Source organism: Callorhinus ursinus, unplaced genomic scaffold, assembly GCF_003265705.2.
Source record: "Callorhinus ursinus isolate GAN/ISIS: 27379988/994484 unplaced genomic scaffold, GSC_fseal_2.0 scaffold7, whole genome shotgun sequence".
NCBI classification, from domain to species: Eukaryota; Metazoa; Chordata; class Mammalia; order Carnivora; family Otariidae; genus Callorhinus; species Callorhinus ursinus.
In genome coordinates this window covers 61,194,583-61,214,382 of record NW_027397069.1, presented here as the reverse complement: position 1 = coordinate 61,214,382, position 19,800 = coordinate 61,194,583, and the positions used below count along the sequence as shown (strand labels likewise).

At 38.1% G+C, this 19,800-nt stretch overlaps 1 protein-coding gene across 4 annotated transcripts in view; it reads right to left on the bottom strand.

Annotated features, from left to right (window-relative positions):
- CCDC169 (coiled-coil domain containing 169) overlaps positions 1-15,325 on the bottom strand; it is a 45,054-nt gene extending 29,729 nt beyond the window's left edge. The window contains exons 1-5 of one of the 4 annotated variants that reach the window (XM_073894679.1): positions 15,096-15,325; positions 13,836-13,935; positions 13,537-13,616; positions 2,838-2,948; positions 2,686-2,722 (exon numbers count right to left, since the gene is read on the bottom strand). In XM_073894679.1, coding sequence (XP_073750780.1) covers positions 2,686-2,694 — 9 coding nt within the window. In that variant the 5' untranslated portion in view covers positions 2,695-2,722; positions 2,838-2,948; positions 13,537-13,616; positions 13,836-13,935; positions 15,096-15,325. Of the gene's footprint in view, positions 1-2,685; positions 2,727-2,837; positions 2,949-7,432; positions 7,678-13,536; positions 13,617-13,835; positions 13,936-15,095 lie in introns of those variants that run through there. The other 3 variants (XM_025875035.2, XM_025875033.2, XM_073894678.1) reach the window with 3 other exon arrangements.
- Between the last annotated feature and the right edge of the window lie 4,475 nt (positions 15,326-19,800).

Genomic DNA, 19,800 nt, shown 5'->3' with positions numbered 1-19,800 from the left:
AGGATGGCAGAGTGGAAGGCAAGTCGGGAGCCTGGAGGAGCTACTTCGCCAATCCGGACTGCATCCCTCTAACACTTCCTGTTACGTGAGAAAACAAAATGAAACACCTTACTCATTTAAGCCTTTTTCTTACATGCAGCCAAATGTAACCTTTTACTGAAACATCTTGCTAAAATTAAATATTAATAAATTATACTGCTGAAAGGCACTTTAAAGATTATCTCATCTATAGTACCTGAGGATGAGAAAAATAATCTTCAAAAAGGTTGAAGGCTTGAAGCCAGTCTCTATCAGAAATTTACTCACTTAAGTGAATCCTTGTTCTAAAATATTAAAATCAAGTCCACTTTAATGACCCAGTTTGTAAATTACTTTTTTAATATTTATTTCTTTTTCAAATGGTAACCTTTTTTTTAAATTACATATATATTGGTCAAAAATTGGTATTCATCCCTGTTTTTGCCCATAAGCAAACTTGAAATTTGAAGTTACTCAAAATTAGTATTCAAACTGACATCAATTTCTTAAATATGTCTGTATAGGTTACTCTTAAAGACCAAAATCTACAACAAGGATAAAAAATAAGTAAATTTACAAATAGTGTTTGAATTCATATTCTATCCCCCTAAAACAATTTAAACCCTTTTCTCTAAATATCAACCTAATAGAAAATGTCTGCATTTCATTAAGAGTATGTGTCTGAATTTCATAAATATTGTTTTTATATAAAGAATAAGACTTAGTATACTATCTTTTTCCTTGAATAAAAGACTTCATCATTAGATATAGGATTCTTGGATTCCAGTGCTTTTTGCTCAGTAATTGGCTACTTCCACCACCAGCTACTTGGCTAGTTTCCTAACACCTGCTGTTCATACAAACTCCTCCTGGATTCCACTGTATAAGAAAACCCAAATACTCATGCATGCCTCTGCCCACAGAATAGAGAGAACCAGTTCCTTAAACACCTGAACTTTCATTATCTTTCTTTTCTGCTTCGTACATGGCCCCACTCTTGGTTTTTCTAACATTTCTTTAGTCCTTTACTGAAGAGAAATATAATTCTCCGCCTCCAGATCTAAACCTCTTAGAGAACCACATTTTTTTTTCAAGAATAACACAAACTCATCAAAGGAAAAAAATTTTTTGTCAACATACAGAGTCTGAGGTAGCAAGTAGAAAACCAATCAACTGCTTCTTACATATGCTGTAAATCATCATAGCAGGTCCCACCAGCACTTGCTGCTATTCTCCATAAGGCTGGTGATACCCAATTTCTTGAGCTAGCACTGAGGATGAGTTATCAGGAAACTGGGAGTCAGAATATTTTATGTTCTGTAGCTAGCATTCTATATTTTATATTCTATAGGTAGAATTAAAATCCTATCCACAATTAATAAAGACAAGGCTTAAAATAGCCCTTGCGGCAATTTCTAAATACCACAAGATGGGGATATGATTCCATGATTTTCTAAGCTTTCTAAGACACAAAAATAAAGGTATTTCTGGGCTGAAAATAACAGAGGTGTAAAAATTAGTTTATTTCTCCCCTGATTTATTATTTTAAAAAATATGATATTTTTCTGCATTTTTCACTAAAGATCTGCAGTTATTCGAAGAGCAATCTCTATAATGCTCTGGTCCTCAGGACCTCTGTGAATATAGCAGTCAGTTAAGTGCTCTACATAAAGCTATTAAGAAACATGTTATTTCTGATAAGCAGTATAGAATGGCTGTTGGCATAGCACAGTCTAGTCAAACGGGCATAGATTTTTTTAGAGAAAGAGAATCGACCTCCACATTTCCAGACTGTGTGATTCTGAGCAAATCACTTAATTGTTTTAAGCTTAGTGTCACATGTATTAAAGGAAATAATATTAAATTTTACCTCATTGGGTTGTGTGGTCCTGCCAATTTAGTAGTGTATTGTATTTTCATTTTCATATAAAGTACCCTTGATTTTTTATAAGATTTCCATGTTTTTCTGAATATTCTTGAAATAAAAATTCAGCATGAATTCTAAAGAAAAGGCTATTTCCACGTATGCTCGAGACCCAGCATAAGTCACGCTTTAGGTCTTCTCTACATTTTAAAAAATAAACATTTAAACGAATGAGAAACAAATGTGCTTTGTAAAGTATAAAACATATAAATTCAAGTAATTTATCAGGAGGAAAGGCTGTCACTAGGGCAGCCCAAAGAAAAAGTAGGTCAATCAGTGTAATAAGGTTTCTTTCATGTTTTAGGGTAATTTTATGGGTTCTCTGTTAGATTTTATACATTGTGTGTGTGAATGTGAATGTATGTATATATATATCTATATGTGTATATGTATATTCCAGAGGAACTAGAAAGGAAATGTTTTTAGATAGGTATGAAATATATTTGTGTTTAATAGGCTCTTTTAGGTCACAGGAAGTAGATACACTCAGGTTCTACCTGGACTGACTACTGAGATTCTTTTCTTCCATTTTGTTTGTACCTGCAACCCTGCCCAGCTTTATAAGGTAGAAATTAAGTTGAAGGATCTGCTATAGAATTCCTTACTTCCTAGAAACAGTTCCACTGAATGAAATATTTTGGAACTTACCCCAATCTTCAAACTTTTTTTGGAACCTGTCTAAAAAAGAAGTACATAATTTCTTTCCTTCAATTATTCTTTTTGTTTAACCAGCTTTTACTCACCACTGGCATTTGTTCATAGACACAGATAGAAGACAATCTACACAAAACAAATATGAAAATATTAACAATTAATATTTTATCATTTTTAACTCAACTTATAAAACATATATATATATACATATATATATATATATATATAGTTGCTTTTGTACCTGAAGGATTTCCACAGATTTTTTCCATTTTCTCTTCTAGAGAAACAATTTGTTTTTCTAGTTGATCATTCAGTTCAAGTTGTGTCTCATAATGAACTTTCCATTCACCACCTGATTGGAAAAGTGGGGAAAATCAAGATCATCTTGTCACCTCTCATTTATTTACATTAATCAGCTCATTTAGATCTCCTTTAAAACAACATTAATCAGCTCAATCTTACTGTACTTGACTTTGTTAGCAATGTAGATGAACAAGAGTGAAGTAATTTTTAAGTATGCATTTTTCTGTTAGATAGGATCTTTCAGATTGCAGACAGTAGATTCACAGTCAGATTACCACACAGCCAGACCTCACTAGAATTATTGTGATTCCTGGTCTCCTTGTCTCCTTTGTCCTTTAGTTCCTCACATACCCTTATAAGGAATTCTATTAGCGGGACTATCGGAACATGTTTCTTTCCTTGGAACTTGTCCATATCTAACAGCCTACATAGTTCTAGCTTCCATCCAGCGTCATGTCCATTTTTTTTCCTTTGCAAACAAATTCTTAAGTACGTTTAACAATTACCACTTACATCTTTGCTATGTATAAAGTACAAAATGTTTCACATATATTAACTAATTAATCCTCATTTTAAAAACTTTGTCACCTATTTTACAGATGAGGAAACCATGGCTCAGATATGTCAAATAACATTCTCAAAATGAAAAAGCCAATAAATGGAGCAACTGGGGTTTGAACCCGGTTTTATCTGACTTCAAAGTGTATCCTCTTAACCGTTATGTTAATACATGCAGCTGCCTATTCAGGCATCTTCTCTTATCCTTAAGCAGGTTTCTTTCACCAAGCCCCTTTGGTTATTAAGGCCAAAACATCTGTCTTATTGCTATAGGAGGAGAGGAGAATACAGCCTAGAATTAAAACATCTTTGGTCAGCTTCAAGGCCCAAAGCTAATTTTTTTTAATCTTGAAAGTCACACTTTATAGAGAGATAAAAGATGGCTTGCTTCTAAACTTTAAATGCTCCTTACATATATGAGACAATTTCTGCTCCATCATAGTTGATGGAGGAATCTAAGTAGGAAGAGTATTAGCACATATCACTGGCCTCAACCTCCTCAACCCAGCCACATGTTTCCCTTAGGCTCGTCATCTCTAGTAAATACAGTGTTCCAAAAACAGGAGCAGGAACACCCTCCCAAACTGAAGTTGAAAGTCATTAATCCAAACGCTTTAGGAACAAGAAGGAAAGAGAAGCCTGAGAGACTGAACATTTATCCAAAAGATACTACTGAGTCCAAATAGATGGAATTATCTGTATAACTGGCTAGCTAGTCTCTTTGTAACTAGACCCCTTTCCCCACCATGGGAATGGAGGCTTCAGAGCAAAATGAGAAGTTACCAAAAAATTAAGAATGTAATTTATTTTTAGTACATCCGACTATAGTCTAGAAATGTTTGCCTCCACTTTAAAATATTATTGATCTAGAGATCCTCAAATAAAGTAAGCCTAGTATTATACTATCATTTATTAATGTTAATAAGTGCAAGTCCCTGGTGGTGATGTCAATATTCGCATTCCCCAATGTGATGAACTGATCTCAAATGTACACACTTAAATGTGTAACTCCTTCAGTACGTATACACAGATGGCTCCACATTATAGGGGACAAAAGACAAAGAGAAAGCATATGGACTGCTGAATTATAGGAGAAAATTTTAAAATAGCAGTGTCTATAAAAAATAGGAAAAAATAGACTTCTGCTGTGGGGTCACATTGTGACTTTCATGGGCCCTTGTGGCACTTTTGCCTTTATGGGCCTCTTCCTCTGTAAAAAATATTAAAAATTCTACTTTACTACTAGGTTGGTATAAAGACAAGGATAGTCCAGACTGGATAATATTCATTTTTTCTTCTGATTTTAAAATAAAATATCTCATTGGCCTCTAAAAGCATCACACAAATCACATCAACTTCCTACTTATCAAGTATTTCCTTTTTCTAAGAAAGGACCACACCGATTATTTCTTTCTCTACCACATCTTGTTCTGTGATAACCCAAAATACCCAAAATATTAAGGTTTATCATTTTTGCATAATTCTTTATCCATCTTTAAAATACAATAATGTTTAAATTATATTTTCAATTGGGAATAAGAATAGCAGTTAAAAGTAGGAAGTTTTTTTTAATAGGCTTGTTACTAAGGGAAGGTAAGAGACATCTGAAACACCCAAATAAGATGTGGTGCTATCTTTGAGACAGCCACAATATACTTGACACCAAAAAGGATGGTCCCTGACCTTTAGCACAATAGCAGCCAACCTATAAAGGCCAACAATAAACTTACAATAAACCATTATTTAAAATACAGATTATGAGGATAAAAATCTAACAGAAACATTTGTGTGTCTTGGTGGAAAAAATACCCTGAGCAATACTTCCATGAACCATTGCTCCTTCAGTAATTCTAAAAACAAACAAGAACCAAGCACCAATTTTTTTAAAAGATGTATTTATTTTGAGAGAGAGAGAGAGTGCATGCACACTTGGAGGTTGGGTGAGGGGAGGGGCAGAGGGAGAGAGAGAGAATCTCAGAGCAGACTCCCCACTGAGCACGGAGCCCCATGTCAGCTGGATCTCTCAACCGTGAGGTAATGACCTGAGCCAAAATCAAGAGTATGAAGTTTAACTGACTGAGCCACCCATACACCTGAAACAAGCACCAATTTTTAAAGAAAAATCAAATTGCTTTGCATTATCAAAGAGGGATCTTGGCTGGGATCAGTGCAACAAAAAGCAAAATCAAACCAAAATTTGAAACAATGTAGAAATTTGATTCATGGCCAATTTTATGAATTGACCATGGAAGAGGAAGTTCATAAAATAACAGAAAATTAAATTATGGGGTGCATGGGTGGCTCAGTCGGTTAAGGATCTGCCTTCAGCTCAGGTCATGATCCCAGGGTCCTGGGATGAAGCCCCGCATTGTCGGGCTCCCCGCTCAACACAGGAGTCTGCTTCTCCCCTCTCCCGCTGCCCCTCCCCCCACTCATGTGCTTGCTCTCTAATAATTAAATAAAATCTTTAAAAAAATTAAATTAGGTAGAGACCTATCTTTTAGGTATGGATTTTTTCTTTCTTTCTTTCTTTTTTTTTTTTTTTGGTCTAAGAGAGATAGCAGTGTTAACAAAAACAAACAAAGCCCCACTAAGCAACAATGCCAAATAATACATTTTTAAGTGTTAAAAAGAACACAGTTGAATTGGTTGAAACTTGACTCTACACAGACTTTAATAATTCAGTCATGTTTAATTGTGCTGGTCACTGTATTTATAAAGATAAAAGTGATGAAGTTACATTAATTTGCATAGACTTTGTAAAATAAGAAAATGTTAACAAGGAAAGGAAAAAGCCTAATATGTGGCACTGTACTGGGCACTAGGGATACAAAAATAAGATAGACACAGTCCCTGCAGTCAACTAGCAGTAGGACATGTAGTGGTGGGGGGAGACATATGGCCAGAACATTTAAGAAAACTTGGTTAAGTAGATGCTATGGAACACACAAAAGGACATCCAATCTGGAAGGTGGCAGAAGACACTGAGAGATAGGGAGGTCAAGATTGAAGAGGCTCAGGAAATGCTCTTGGGGGAAATGACATTTGTTCCAAGCCAGAGGAGGTGAGAAAGGATATTGAAGCAGCAAGAACAGCATGAACACAAATACCAACATGTCAACAAAGGGGAGGCTACAATGGTGCAAAGAGTATCTCCTGTGGTAAAGGTGCCCCCAACTAAATTTTCAGATTTCATGAGGAAAAACATCCCCAAAGTAGGACTAATGAGTTTGAGTCATGTCTCTACCACTTACTAGCTTATTTATGTGATCTGGAGGAAGTTACCTTTCCTGTGCCTCAATTTCTCATCTCTAAAATAAGGAAAATTGAAGTTCCTATATTATAGGATATTGGGAGGATTCATTAAAATATGTAAAATTGCAGGGCATACACAAAATGCTATAAAATTACTGCAAAATTGTTCTCTAAAAGGGTAGCTCTATATTGTTAGAAGTAATGTATAAAGTTACAATATCACTTAAAAAAATCTTTATTTCTTCAATAGCAACAAATTGTATGTTTCAATTCAAGTTTCTTTGAAGAAAGAACAAACTGGATATTTTCCATCCTCATAAACTGTCTCTGTTCTACTCATATGTATCTAATGGGAACTTTGTTTTTTCTAATTGAATTGCAGAGGATATAGATGTAGTGAAAATATGGACCTTTTGTCCATCATGTTGGCTACTAATACATTTCCCATATTGCTGTTTGACTTCTCATAGTGTTTTTTTTTTTTTTTTAGTTAAAGGGAAGGTATTTGTCAAACCTAAACATATTTTTCCTCAGTGATTTATTATTCTTAAACTAAAAAAGGCCTTTTTTACCCTTAAAAAGATACATATTCATCAATGTTTTCTTATAATTAAAAAAAAGGTTAAACCCTATAATGCATCTGAAGGTTTTACAATTAAGTATAAAGATCTAAAGGGATTTTTTTCTAAATGTTATACCAATTTTCCAAACAGAACTTACTGAATAATTCATCCCTTTTCTTTCAGCTCCTTTAAAGGTCTATGTGATGACACAAATTCCAATAAAACATTATTGGTAATTGGCTCTTTGGTTCCAATTCTCTGCCCAGAAGCCTCTTCTCAAACTTGGACAGGCAGGCCAAAGTTCTTATTTCTTGGTGGTGGGAAAAGGTCCAGATAGTAATTAGAAAGTTGTTGGTGGACTGAATGTTTGTGTCCCCCTAAAATTCCTGTGCTGAAGCCCTAACCCCCATGTGACTTTATTTGGACACAGGGCCTGTGAGGAAGTGCTAAATGTTAGAGGAGGTCACAATGGGTGGGGCCCTAACCTGATAGGGCTGGCACCCCTTATAAGAGGAAGAGATACCAGAGTTTGCTGTCTCTGCCCTGTAAGAAAACAATGAGAAGGTGGCCATCTGCAAGGTAGGAAGTGGGCCCTCACTAGTATCCAAATTGGCCAGGACCTTGATCTTAGATTTCCCAGCCTCTAGAACTTTGAGAAAATAAATTTCTATTGTTTAAGCCACCCAGTTTATGGTATATTGTTACAGCAGCCAGAGCAGACTAAAACAAGGATCATTTGATACTTTCCTATTTCAATGTAAGGTTCAGGTTTTGTTTGTAATAATCTATTTCCCACAAGTCTCATAAATGAAAATAGTTTTCTCCTGTTTTTCATAGGTAATTGGAAGATAACTGAAAAGATGGAGTTTTTAAAAATTAACAATAACCTGACCCTGAATTTCACAGCATTATTATATGGTTTTAATAAACCAGAATCTGTTTCTATTCTATCTGCTATGGGCTGAGTTGTGTCCCCTCCCTTCCTCCTCCCAAATTCATATGCTGAAGTCCTAACCCCCAGGACTCAGATGTGACTCTGTTTAGAGACAGGACTTTTAAAAGAGGTAATTAAGGAAAAAAAAATACTAATAATAAAAAATAAATAAAAGAGGTAATTAAGGTAAAATGAGATCATATGGGTAGCCATAATCCAATATGACTGGTCTTATAAGAAGACATTAGGATACAAACAGGTACAGAGGGAAGACCATGTGAAGACACAGGAGGATGGCCATCTACAAACCAAGGAGAGAGGACTCGGAAGAAACTAACCTTGCCAACATCTTGATCTTGGACTCAGCAAGGCATGTGCTAAGGCTGCAAACTTTCCCAATTTCATTTTATTCCAGGGTTTCTTTCTAGTGTAAAATCTCTTATGTTGAAAAAGGTGAGAATTCTGGTTAAACTGTTATTGCCTTATAGTCATAGTCTTCTGCTATCCTTCATATAGGTTCTGAATATTTCTTATCAAGGATATTGTCAGATGTTTTATGGTCTGGGCTGAAACTGGGAGCATAGTCATTTAAAAACCCTATTTTTGAACTGGTTTTTGCTGGTGTTTTGTTTTGTTTTTTTTCCTTAAATAGGCATTTATTCCATTACTACATCCAACCATTTCCTAATTCTTTATTAATATAATTTTTCAGTTGATCTCTGGAAAATTCTGCATATCAAATTATAAAAGCTAAAAATTATAATAATTTTATCTCTTCCTATCTAAAACCTACAACTCTTATGTCTGTTTCAAATTTTATTGCTTGACTGAAACTTTCAAAAATATTAAATTTTAATGGTGGCAGCTGTAATCTCTGGTTTTGTTGTTGTTGTTGTTGTTCTTTGTTTTTCTCCCCCCAGGAATAGGAATGCCTCTAATGTTTCATCACTAAGTATTAGGCCAGTTTAAGATGAATAGAAGTGTTCTTCTGTTTAAAAAAAAAAAAAAAAAGGGAGGGCGCCTGAGTGGCTCAGACGGTTAAGCGTCTGCCTTCGGCTCAGGTCATGATCCCAGGGCCCTGGGATCGAGTCCCGCATCGGGCTGGGAGCCTGCTTCTCCCTCTGCTTCTCTCTCTCTCTCTCTGTCTCTCATGAATAAATAGATAAAATCTTTTAAAAAATTTTTAAAAAAAGGGAACATAAATTGAATTTTATCAAAACATTTTTTAGCATTTACTGAGATGAGTTAGAAAACCATTTGATCTGTTAATATATTAGTCAATAGCCAAGGGGCTTGTGGATAGTAACCAGCCTATAAATGAAAAGATTCAAAAGAGCGCAAAGGAGAGGTCCCGGATGGAGATGTAAATTTTTGTGTTGTCAGTATACAGCTGGGATTTAGTAGCCTATGATCAGAGGAGATCACCTAAGTAGTGGGTGCATGAGTTCAAGAGAGAACTCATGCCTGTGCTGGGCAAATCCAGCCCATTTCTAACCCTAGATGAGCAAATGTCCCAGAGCCTCAGTAAATCAAGTTTCTCTTCTCTAGATGAAAAAATATTGAGAAGCAAACAAGCATAAGAGGTAGAACAAATAGAGGCTAAGAGTGTGAGCTTTGATGCCAGGATGCCTAGATTCAAATGCAGGTCACTCACCACCTTCTGTAGCCTTGAGAGAGATATTTAAGTCTCAGCGTTTCATCTATAAATTGGGGTAATAATATCTTTTTCAAAGGGTAGTTTCAGTTTTTAAAATACACTTAAAGCTCTACACAAATACTGATTCTTCTCATTTTTTAAAAAAGTGACCTGAACATCCTTTCCTATTCTTTGTCTTGTCACTGAGCTTTAAGAACTTCAAATTTAATCAAAACATAAACCACTTTTGTGTTCACTTCAGCAGCACATACACTAAAATATAAAACACTTTTTCTGCATATAGTTTCCTATGAACCCTAAAGAGCTTCAAGAGGCCACTGGGGGAATGTGAAGTCCTCTGAAGTTGTATTTGCCATTTAGCCTAAAAATTAACAGAGTTACAAGCCAGATAGACTAAACAAGTCTCTCTCTGTCACTCTCTGATGAATAAATAGTCTCTCTGTCGAATAAATAAATAAAATCTTTAAAAAAAAAGAGTAGAAATAGAAACCACTCTTGAAGAGTTCTGCCGTACATAGAGCAGTGAAAGATGACAGTAGAAGAGGAAATGTGGGGCCAAAGGGGCTTTGTCATTTGTTTTTTCAACAAAATAAATTCAGCCCATTTGTATGCTGTTGCGAATGATCCAGTGGACAAGGGAAACAGTGCAAAAGAGAGGACAAATGCTGGAGTGATGTCCTTGGTAGACAGAGTAGTTAGGACCTATTATATAAGTGGAGGAGTCACCTTAGATAAGAACATGCAGAAGAACAGGAGGGAAGGGAGAGGATGTGCAAAGATGCAGGCAGGTGGGTAGCTTTCTCGGTAGAAACGTGGAAATCTTCTGATTGCTTCTCTTTGAAAGTAAGCTCATTAGCTGTTAATGAGATGGGGAGAAGGGTGATGGAGATTTGGGGACAGTGGTAAGTATGAAAGAATCATCTAAACAAATGTACCCAGAGTTGCCACTTGTGCACATGTGTCTTTTATAATATGAAAAAGTAATAAATTGGGTGCCGGGGTGGCTTAGTCGGTTAAGCATCTGCCTTTAGCTCAGGTCGTGATCCCAGGGCCCTGGGGTCAAGTCCCACATCGGGCTCCCTGCTCCGCGGGAAGTCTGCTTCTCCCTCTCCCTCTGCCTGCTGCTCCCCCTGCTTGTGCTCTCTCTCTCAAATAAATAAATAAAATCTTTAAAAAAGTAATAAATTTATTTTAGAACACCTTTAATATTGCCCTATTGGCTTCAGGATCAATACAAACTAATTAGCATCATATCAAAGACTATTCTTCATTTGTCTTCTTCATAAACCTTAATCTCATCTCCTGTCATATTCTCAGGACAATCTATATTCCATCTTTATCAATTACAAAAGAGTTCTCCTCAAATGGCATTATGTTTAATGCTCCCTGTGACAGACTGTATTTTCCAAAGATGACTGAAATATATATATCCCATCCCCTACATTCTTCTGTACTGTGAACTTGATAAGTAGAGTTTCCTTCTACATCCCCTTGAAACTGTGACTGTTTTGACCAATAGAATGTAGTGGAATTGACATTGTACCAGTTCTGGGAGTAGCCCTTAACTGGCCTGGCAGTTTCTGTCACTGGTGCCTTTTGGAATGCTTGCTGTTGGGATACATCTTCTTGGAACCCAGGCACCATGCTGTGAGAAGCAAAAGCTACAAGAGCTGTGAGTAGGTATTTCTGAGAGGCAGTACCCCGCTGGACTCCCAGCTAACAGCCAGTATCAGACGCTGGCCATGTGAGTGAGTCATCTGGGAATGTCCAGCCCAGACGAACCTTCAGATAACTGAGCTCCACACATCTGACTGTAATCACATGAGACCCCAATTACTAACTTCCCAGGTGAACCCAGTCGATCCACAAAATTGTGAGATAACTTGCTAATTCAAGCCCCTAAGTTATTAGGTGGTTTGCTATGGAGCAATAAATAACCAGAATTGTTCAGTGCTGATGTGGTAGATAGCAGTTGTCATAGCAATAGTGGTACCGGTGGATAGATGATCTAGGAAGAAATGATATGCTATATAATGTTAGCAAGTTATTTAGATTCCTAAATTCCATTTTTCCATAAATGGGGATAATTATAAGCACCTCACCTGATATAGTTCCTGGCTTTATTAAAGAAGGGGTATATGTTTCTGACCCCTTCACCTTAGGGTTTAGCTTTGGCCCATGGAGGAAATAACTTTCTTGTCCATCATTTTACCTTTTCTTTTTGTACGCACATACCAGTGCCTCCCCATGAGATTTAGTGATAATACGATTTGTTGGGCTTACATTTTACTAATGGGTATGGTTATTGAATTGCATGCGTATCTGTGAGTGTGACCTACATATCTGTGCATGTGATCTGTTTTGTCTGTAACTGGATAGATGAGAAAATTCCAGCTAGCCTTGCCAGTTCAACTACTTGGTAAGTGCAATCACAAGTCTCCCCCGACAAAGCCAGTTATATATATCCCAGATATAGATGTGGAGACATAGGAAGCTACTTCAGCCTTAGGACAAAGTAGTATTCTCCAATCAAGCTTTAAAAGAGCCTTGGGTACTTTAGAAAAGTAGCATTTTATTTATCATATGGTTATTAATTCTGTTTGTTCATGGCTTCCACAATAGAAGAAGAGAAAATTATAAATGGGTTTAAGAACCAAAGTCCAGGGGTACCTGGGTGGCTCAGTCAGTTAAGCCTCTGCCTTTAGTTCAGGTCGTGATCCCGGGGCCCTGGGATGGAGCCTCACATCCGACTCCCTGCTCAGTGGGGAGGCTGCTTCTCCCTCTCCTCCCCATTCGTGCTCTCTTAGCAAAGAGAGCTCTCTCTTTCTCTCTCTCTCAAATAAATAAAATCTTTAAAAAAAAAAAAAAAAAGAACCAAGGTCTACCCCCTTAACCCTAAGAAACTCCTATTGTTCTTCAGCATTCAGTTCAAGCACTGCCTCCTCTGGAAAGGCCATCTTTATGTCTTCATCCAAGTTATATTAGGTTCCCTTAACAAAGTTTCCATTTCTCCTTACATCTCTTGTAATATTCACATTTTTGTTTGATATTTTCTCCCAATAGTCAGTGAACCTCTTCAGAGCAGGGAAAGGTCTTCCATTCAAAGTGTTGACATATGACAGGGTCTCAATATTTGTGGAATGAATTAATATCTTCTATACATTACAAATTTTAAGGATATATGGGTATGTGGGCCTACAAGTGTGTGTGTGTGTGTGTGTGTGTATGCGCACAACACTCACCGCGTACCGTCCCCCCCCACCCCGCCCTACCATTCTTCCAACACAAATAGCCAAAACCTAAATAAAGATTTTAAAGTTATAGCCAAATCCAGAAGTTAAGATATAAGGGGTATTACTTGAGTTAAATAGAAAACTTGTGGCACTTTATTATTTACCAAAAACAATAATGTATTGATGTCATGTAATAAAGGTTTTGCTAATTGATGAACATTTTGAACTTGTAAGCAGATATTTAGGCAGTAACATATTTGACACTGAAATATTAGTTTTAACAGCCTCTATAATAAATTATTATTAATGCTGCCAAAAAGCAGTACTGAGACCTTGGTACTATTATTTCCAATGTATAATTTAATGCACTATAGGTATCTTGGCAAAATAAACAATAATTATACAAGAGTTACATATAAAAATATTTAATTATATACCTTCATCATCAGAATTGAGTTTGGCTTCTAGTTCCTCTATCTTGTGTCTTATTTCAAGCATTGATAGTTGCACTATATCCCTATTATTAAAAATATCTTGTTAATTATGATCCAATTATAATATGAAAATAATAATACATAATAACACACCACTACTTTAGGAACAATTTATTATGAAACATCACTTAACTGAAGGCATGGTTGAGAATCAGAAATCAGGCAAATGGAGGCTTCTGATTACCAAGGTCCATTATATGCATTAAAGCTCCCGGTGACCATTAGAAACCCTTTACTCTTACTTAAATATGATCCCAAGAAGTTGTTATCTGGTTTCTCAAAGCCCAGCAAACTAATTGGGATGAGAGAAAGGAATAGCTAGGGCAACAGGTAACTGAAAACCTGAAACAAAGAGGAAAAAAGAAACACTAATTAAAAAAATACACACACACACACACACACACACACAGACAAATAGCATTCCAGGGATTATCTATTTAGGACATCAGTAAATTAGCACATTAATTATCAAAATATGCCAGAATCATTTATGCAATATATTTTTGATTGCCTATTATGTAAGGCATCCTGCTAAATACTGAAAATACTACAGTGAATAAATGAACTGAACAATGACAATAGCAGCGGCCAACTTCCATCGAGTGCTTACTATAAGCCAATGTTAAGTGCTTTACATACTTTTCACTCAATCCTGGCAACACCCACACGAGGTATAATGGTTTGTACACCAATATTAGAGCTGAGAAAACTCAAGCTTAGTGGTTCATTAACTTGCCCAAGATCATGCAGTTACTGAGTGATAAGAGCTGTGATTTGAATTTATGCAGGATTCCTCTAAAGTGCTTGCTTTTATACTCTGACTCAGGGAACACAACCGGTTCTCAGAATGCTTACACTTTAATATCAGACCAAGAAATACCCAAGCAATTAAAAAAGTGTTGTTAGAGCTACTACAGAGGAAAGCACAGAAAGCTTTAGGGACACAGAGGTGAGTCTAAATCTCATGGGACCTGCTGGTGGGACTGGGGGTATTAAAAAAAATACTTAAAATGTCTTAAAGATTTAATACGAAGTATGATATTATTTGTAAAAGTATATAAGAGGGGCATTATTTTTACAAAATGTCGCCATTTCTTAATTTCTTCTAAAGGGATGAAAGACAAGCATAACTAAAGAAAACCTTTCTCCCAAACAGAAAAGCTTAATTTAGTGGAACATGAAAATCAAACACATATTTTAGCATTACGGCACACGCACACAATACACCCCATTTGATTTGATCCTAAAGACTGAAAAATCCTACCTCAAAATCTGCCTATTTTTAATATCAAACGCTTAATCAAAGAGGCAAATGAATCTTTCCTATAAAAGTTTTTAGATGTCGCCAGATCTGCCCGGGGTATTAATCAGACTGCTGGCGTCACATCGACCTCAGTGGCTTCAGCTTTCAACAGCAGGGCACACACAGGTGCATCTCCTCAGGCGGCTTGTACCTGAACCCGCCACCCGCGCGGCAGTCCGCGCGACGCCCTCCAACTCACTTCAAATGGATTTCCTCCAGTAACTCCATTTTCAGGCGGTCGGTGCTCACACCGTCGAAGCTGTCGCCTCTTCCTTCCTCCATACGGTCGGATCAGAAACCCCTCACGCCTTTCCCCTCTCACAGCTAAGACCACAACACCTGAAGGGACACCCAGAAGCTGGGAAGGCGAGCACTGTCAGGAGCTGTCGTCATGGTGTACAGGCTCACAGTCGCCCGCTGCCCGGCGCCTCGCGGTGACGTCACAGGGCTTCGCCCGAGGGCGGAGTCAGTGCGGGAGCAGAACACAGGCTGCGCCGCCGCCGAGTGTTGTAGCTACGTTAGACGTCTTCACTGTCCGGGAAACACGTTGTCAGAAAAGCGCCTCTCAAGGCCCAAAAGCTGAGGCCCCATTCCTTTTACCAAAGTGGTGGAAGAGGGATGTGTACCAGCTAGCTACGCGGCTGACTGTGGGGTAGTAGAGAACTGTTGGCCCTGCTGCTTTTTTTAAACGCTGACCCAGGCCTGATGTTCACTTTACCCCTAGCCCTTGTTTGGAAAATGCTGAATCCAAGAATGGCTGTGCCTTTCTTTGCTTCAGTTTACTGGATACTACAGGCTCTAGTTAGGAGCGTCTGAGGAGCAGACCTTGAGAAGGCAGGGCCTGAACTCTGACTCTGAGTTCCAGTACACATTATTCTGTTTTGCCAAATCTGGGGACTGTCCATGGACGTAGCTCAAAGCTGCTGTCAACAGCTTGAAGTTTCACGCTTATATTTGTAATCACAAATTTTGCATTCTGCTCCTGGTATGTTTGTGCTTTAGTATTATCCCAGGCTCCCATCCATCTTTGAGTAGAAAGATGGGCTGCCTTTACCTCTGACTTCTCTGGTACATTTTCCATATCCTGAATCAGTTTGAGAAGTGTGAGCATGGGACCATGTTTTCTGACACAAATCAGCACAAGTACTCTGGTAAAGAATTTTATTCTGCTTATTGCTTCATCTTTAGTGTTGAGAAGAGTGACCCTTGGTAGTGGTCAGTAAATACATATTATGCCCATAGGATACTCTTTCAAAGATTTTTTTTTTTTTTTTTTAAGAATAAAAAGCATACTTGGTAAAGGCTTGTTTCATTCGGTTGCTGCTTACCAACATTATTTTTGGAAAGTTGATAATTTATGGGAAAAATAGAAAAAATTTTGGACCTATGGTTGCTACACTTAAGTTTTAACAAAATGGTAGCATAGTTCACTGGATATATGATAGAACTAAGACAAGTCTTCAGTTAGAAAGTGGGTTTTAAAGGAGAGAAGGGAGGGCGCCTGGGTGGCTCAGTCATTAAGCGTCTGCCTTAGGCTCAGGTCATGATCCCAGGGTCCTGGGATCAAGCCTTGCTTTGGGCTCCCTGCTCAGTGGGAAGCCTGCTTCTCCCTCTCCCACTCCCCCTTCTTGTGTTCCCTCTCTCACTGTCTCTCTCTGTCAAATAAATTTAAAAAGAGAGAGAGAGAGAGAAGGGAGATTCTGGAAATTTGGAGACTCTCTGTGTTAGGAGATGTTTAAACATGGGGACAGTTTGGAATTTAATTGTTTGAATTGAACATAAGTGTAGTAAGTAGCACATTTGATTGATACCTGTTTAGTGTCCAAAAGAACAATGCAGATTTGTAGGCAAAAAGAGAATTTGAAGCGTTTTGAGGAATTTGTTCAATTAATAGCAATTTAGGGTTTAGTATGTACAAAGTGATTTGTAAGAGATGCTAAATATGTTCAGTGCTTTTTAAAAAACCTATGGTTAATTTAAAAAGTTTAATATGAAAGAATTTCATCACTTAAGTCATGCGGTATGGCAAATCCTTTACTCCCACTTTTGTGCTCAGCCTGAGACAGGTCGTGGGGAGCAAGTTGCAGGTCTCCTCTCAAACGCTCACCAGCGTCTATTCCCTGCCTTGGTGGCTTCCTTCATTCTTCCCCAGACAGAATTCTTAGTTTTTGTCTCACATAGACTGAAGGGGTGGGGGTACGCGCGAGCTGGGGATGGTAAAGGATGGTTATGTATTCTTTCAAATCTTTATGATTTACACCTAAACAATAGCTTTTGAAATATCAAAAGCCAAGAATTGATGTTTTTGTTCTCTGATTTCTTTGTAGAACCCCCTGCTTCTTTGGGTCAGGAGGGTCAAGAATTCTCTCCACCTCTAATGCTACTTCCAGATCACTACCCTTCCATCCTCATGTAAAAACCCACTCCTCTGATATGCATACCTTTTTAATTAAAAAAAATTTTTTAATTCCAGAATAGTTAACATAGTGTTATATTAGTTTCAGGGATATAGTGATTCAACAATTCTATACATTACTCATTGCTCATCAGGATAAGTGTACTCTTAATCCCCTTCACCTATTTCACCCATCCCCCCACCCACCTTCCCTCTTGCAACCATCAGTTTGTTCTTTATATTTAAGAAGATGGTGGGTTTGGGGGGCGGAGCAAAATGGCGGAGGAGTAGGAGACCTGGATTTCGCTGGTCTCAGGAATTCAGCTGAATAGGGATCAAACCATTCTGAACACCTACGAACTCAACAGGAGATCAAAGAAAAGAATAGCAACAACTCTCTGAACAGAAAAGCGACCACTTTCTGGAAGGTAGGACTTGCGGAGAAGTGAATCCGAGGCGATATTTGGGAGGATAGACGGTGGGGGAGGGGGCCTCCGTCGGCCTCTTCTGGCAAGTGATAGAGCCACGGAGCACAAAATTGGAACTTTTAGAAGTCGGCTCCGCTGGGGGACGTCGCTCCAGTGGCTAAGTGGGGGGTGGAAGCCTCGCGGGACACTGTGGTCTCAGGACCCTCAGGGTCACAGAAAGACCGGGGGTGCCTGAGTGCGGCAGAGCTCCCAGGTATCAGAGTGGGGAAGCCGGCTGCAGAGACGGAGCCGAGGCGCGGGCTCTCAACTCAGGGTTGCCATAAACTGTGATCTGTGGCCCAATTGGGCCACTGCTCCTCCAGTAGGGACCCAACAAGTGACAGAGCCAGGGAGACTCCCCTTCCTCCTCCGGGAGGAGCGGCGTGGGAGCGCACCGCAGGGATCTGCTGGGTTTGGAGACTCCACATGGGGTCGGGTGCCAGAGATAGAAACGCTCGGTCACAGGCCAGGTGAGCACGGAGTGCGGCTGGAGACTGGGGAGACGGGAGTGACTGACTGCTTTTCTCTGGGGGTGCACTGAGGAGCAGGGCCCCGAGTTCTCAGCTCCTCCGGGCGGAGATTGGGAGGCCACCATTTTCACTCTCGTCCTCCAAAGCTGTACCAAGAGCTTGCAGGGAACAAAAGCTCCCGAGAGCAAACCCAAGCAGATTGCTTAGCCCAGACCCACAAGGGTGAGGCAATTCTGCCTCCGGCAAAGACATTTAGGAACCATGGCAACAGGCCCATCCCCCAGAACATCAGCACGAACAGCCAGCCAAGACCAAGTTTACCAATCAAGGAGAACGGGAGAACTCCAGCTCTAGGGGAATACTGCACATAGAATTCATGGCTTTTTTTTACCATGATTCATTAGTTTTTCAAAGTTAATTTTTTTAACTTTTTTAATTTTTCTTTTTCCCTTTTTCAACCAACATCTTATCAATCCCTTTTAAAAAAAAAAACATTTTTATTTTTCATTTTTAGAGTCATATTCTATCTCTTCATAGTAGTTACCCTTATTTTTGGCATATATATATAAGTTGTTCTCTCTTTAAAATTTTGAGATACAGTTTCTTCTCACAGATCAAAATATACCCTAAGTCACTAGTGTATGGCTTTGTTCTAGTCTCCTGCCTGATCACATTCTCTCCCTTTTTTTCTTTTTAAAAATCTTTTTTTCAAACAACTTCTTATCTTATCAATTCCTTTTATAAAATCTTTTATAATTTTCATCTTTACAGTCATCTTCCATCCCTTCATTGTATCAACCCTTATTTTGTACATATATAAGTCTTTCTTTAAAATTTTAGGAGGCACTTTCTTCTAACAGATCAAAATACACCCAAAATCTAGTGTGTGGCACTGATCTATGTGCTAGCCTGATCATATTTGATCATATTGTTTTTTGTTTTGTTTTGTTCTGTTTTTGTTTGTTTTTATCTTTATCTTTTTCTTTTTTCTTTTTCTCTTCTTTTTTCTTTCTTTCCCTTTCTTTCCCCTGGTTTCAGGTCTTTTCTGATTTGTTTAGAGTATATTTGCTGGGGACGATGTTAACCTGTTAGCATTTTGTTCTCTCATTCATCTATTATCCTCTGGACAAAATGACAAGACGAAAAAAATCACCTCAGTAAAAAGAACAAGAGGTAGTACCATCTGCCAGGGACCTACTCCATACGGACATTACTACAATGTCGGACCTAGAGTTCAGACTCATGACTTTAAAGATACTAGCTGGGCTTGAAAAAAGCATGGAAGTTATTAGAGACACCCTTCCTGGAGAAATAAAAGAACTAAAATCTAACCAAATTGAAATCAAAAAGGCTATTAATGAGGTGCAATAAAAAATGGGGGCACTAACTGCTAGGATAAATGAGGCAGAAGAGAGAATTAGTAATATAGAAGACCAAATGATGGAAAATAAAGAAGTTGAGAAAAAGAGAGATAAACAACTACTAGATCACGAAGGCAGAATTTCAGAGATAAGCAATATGATAAGACAAAACAACATCAGAAAAATTGGGATCCCAGAAGAAGAAGAAAGA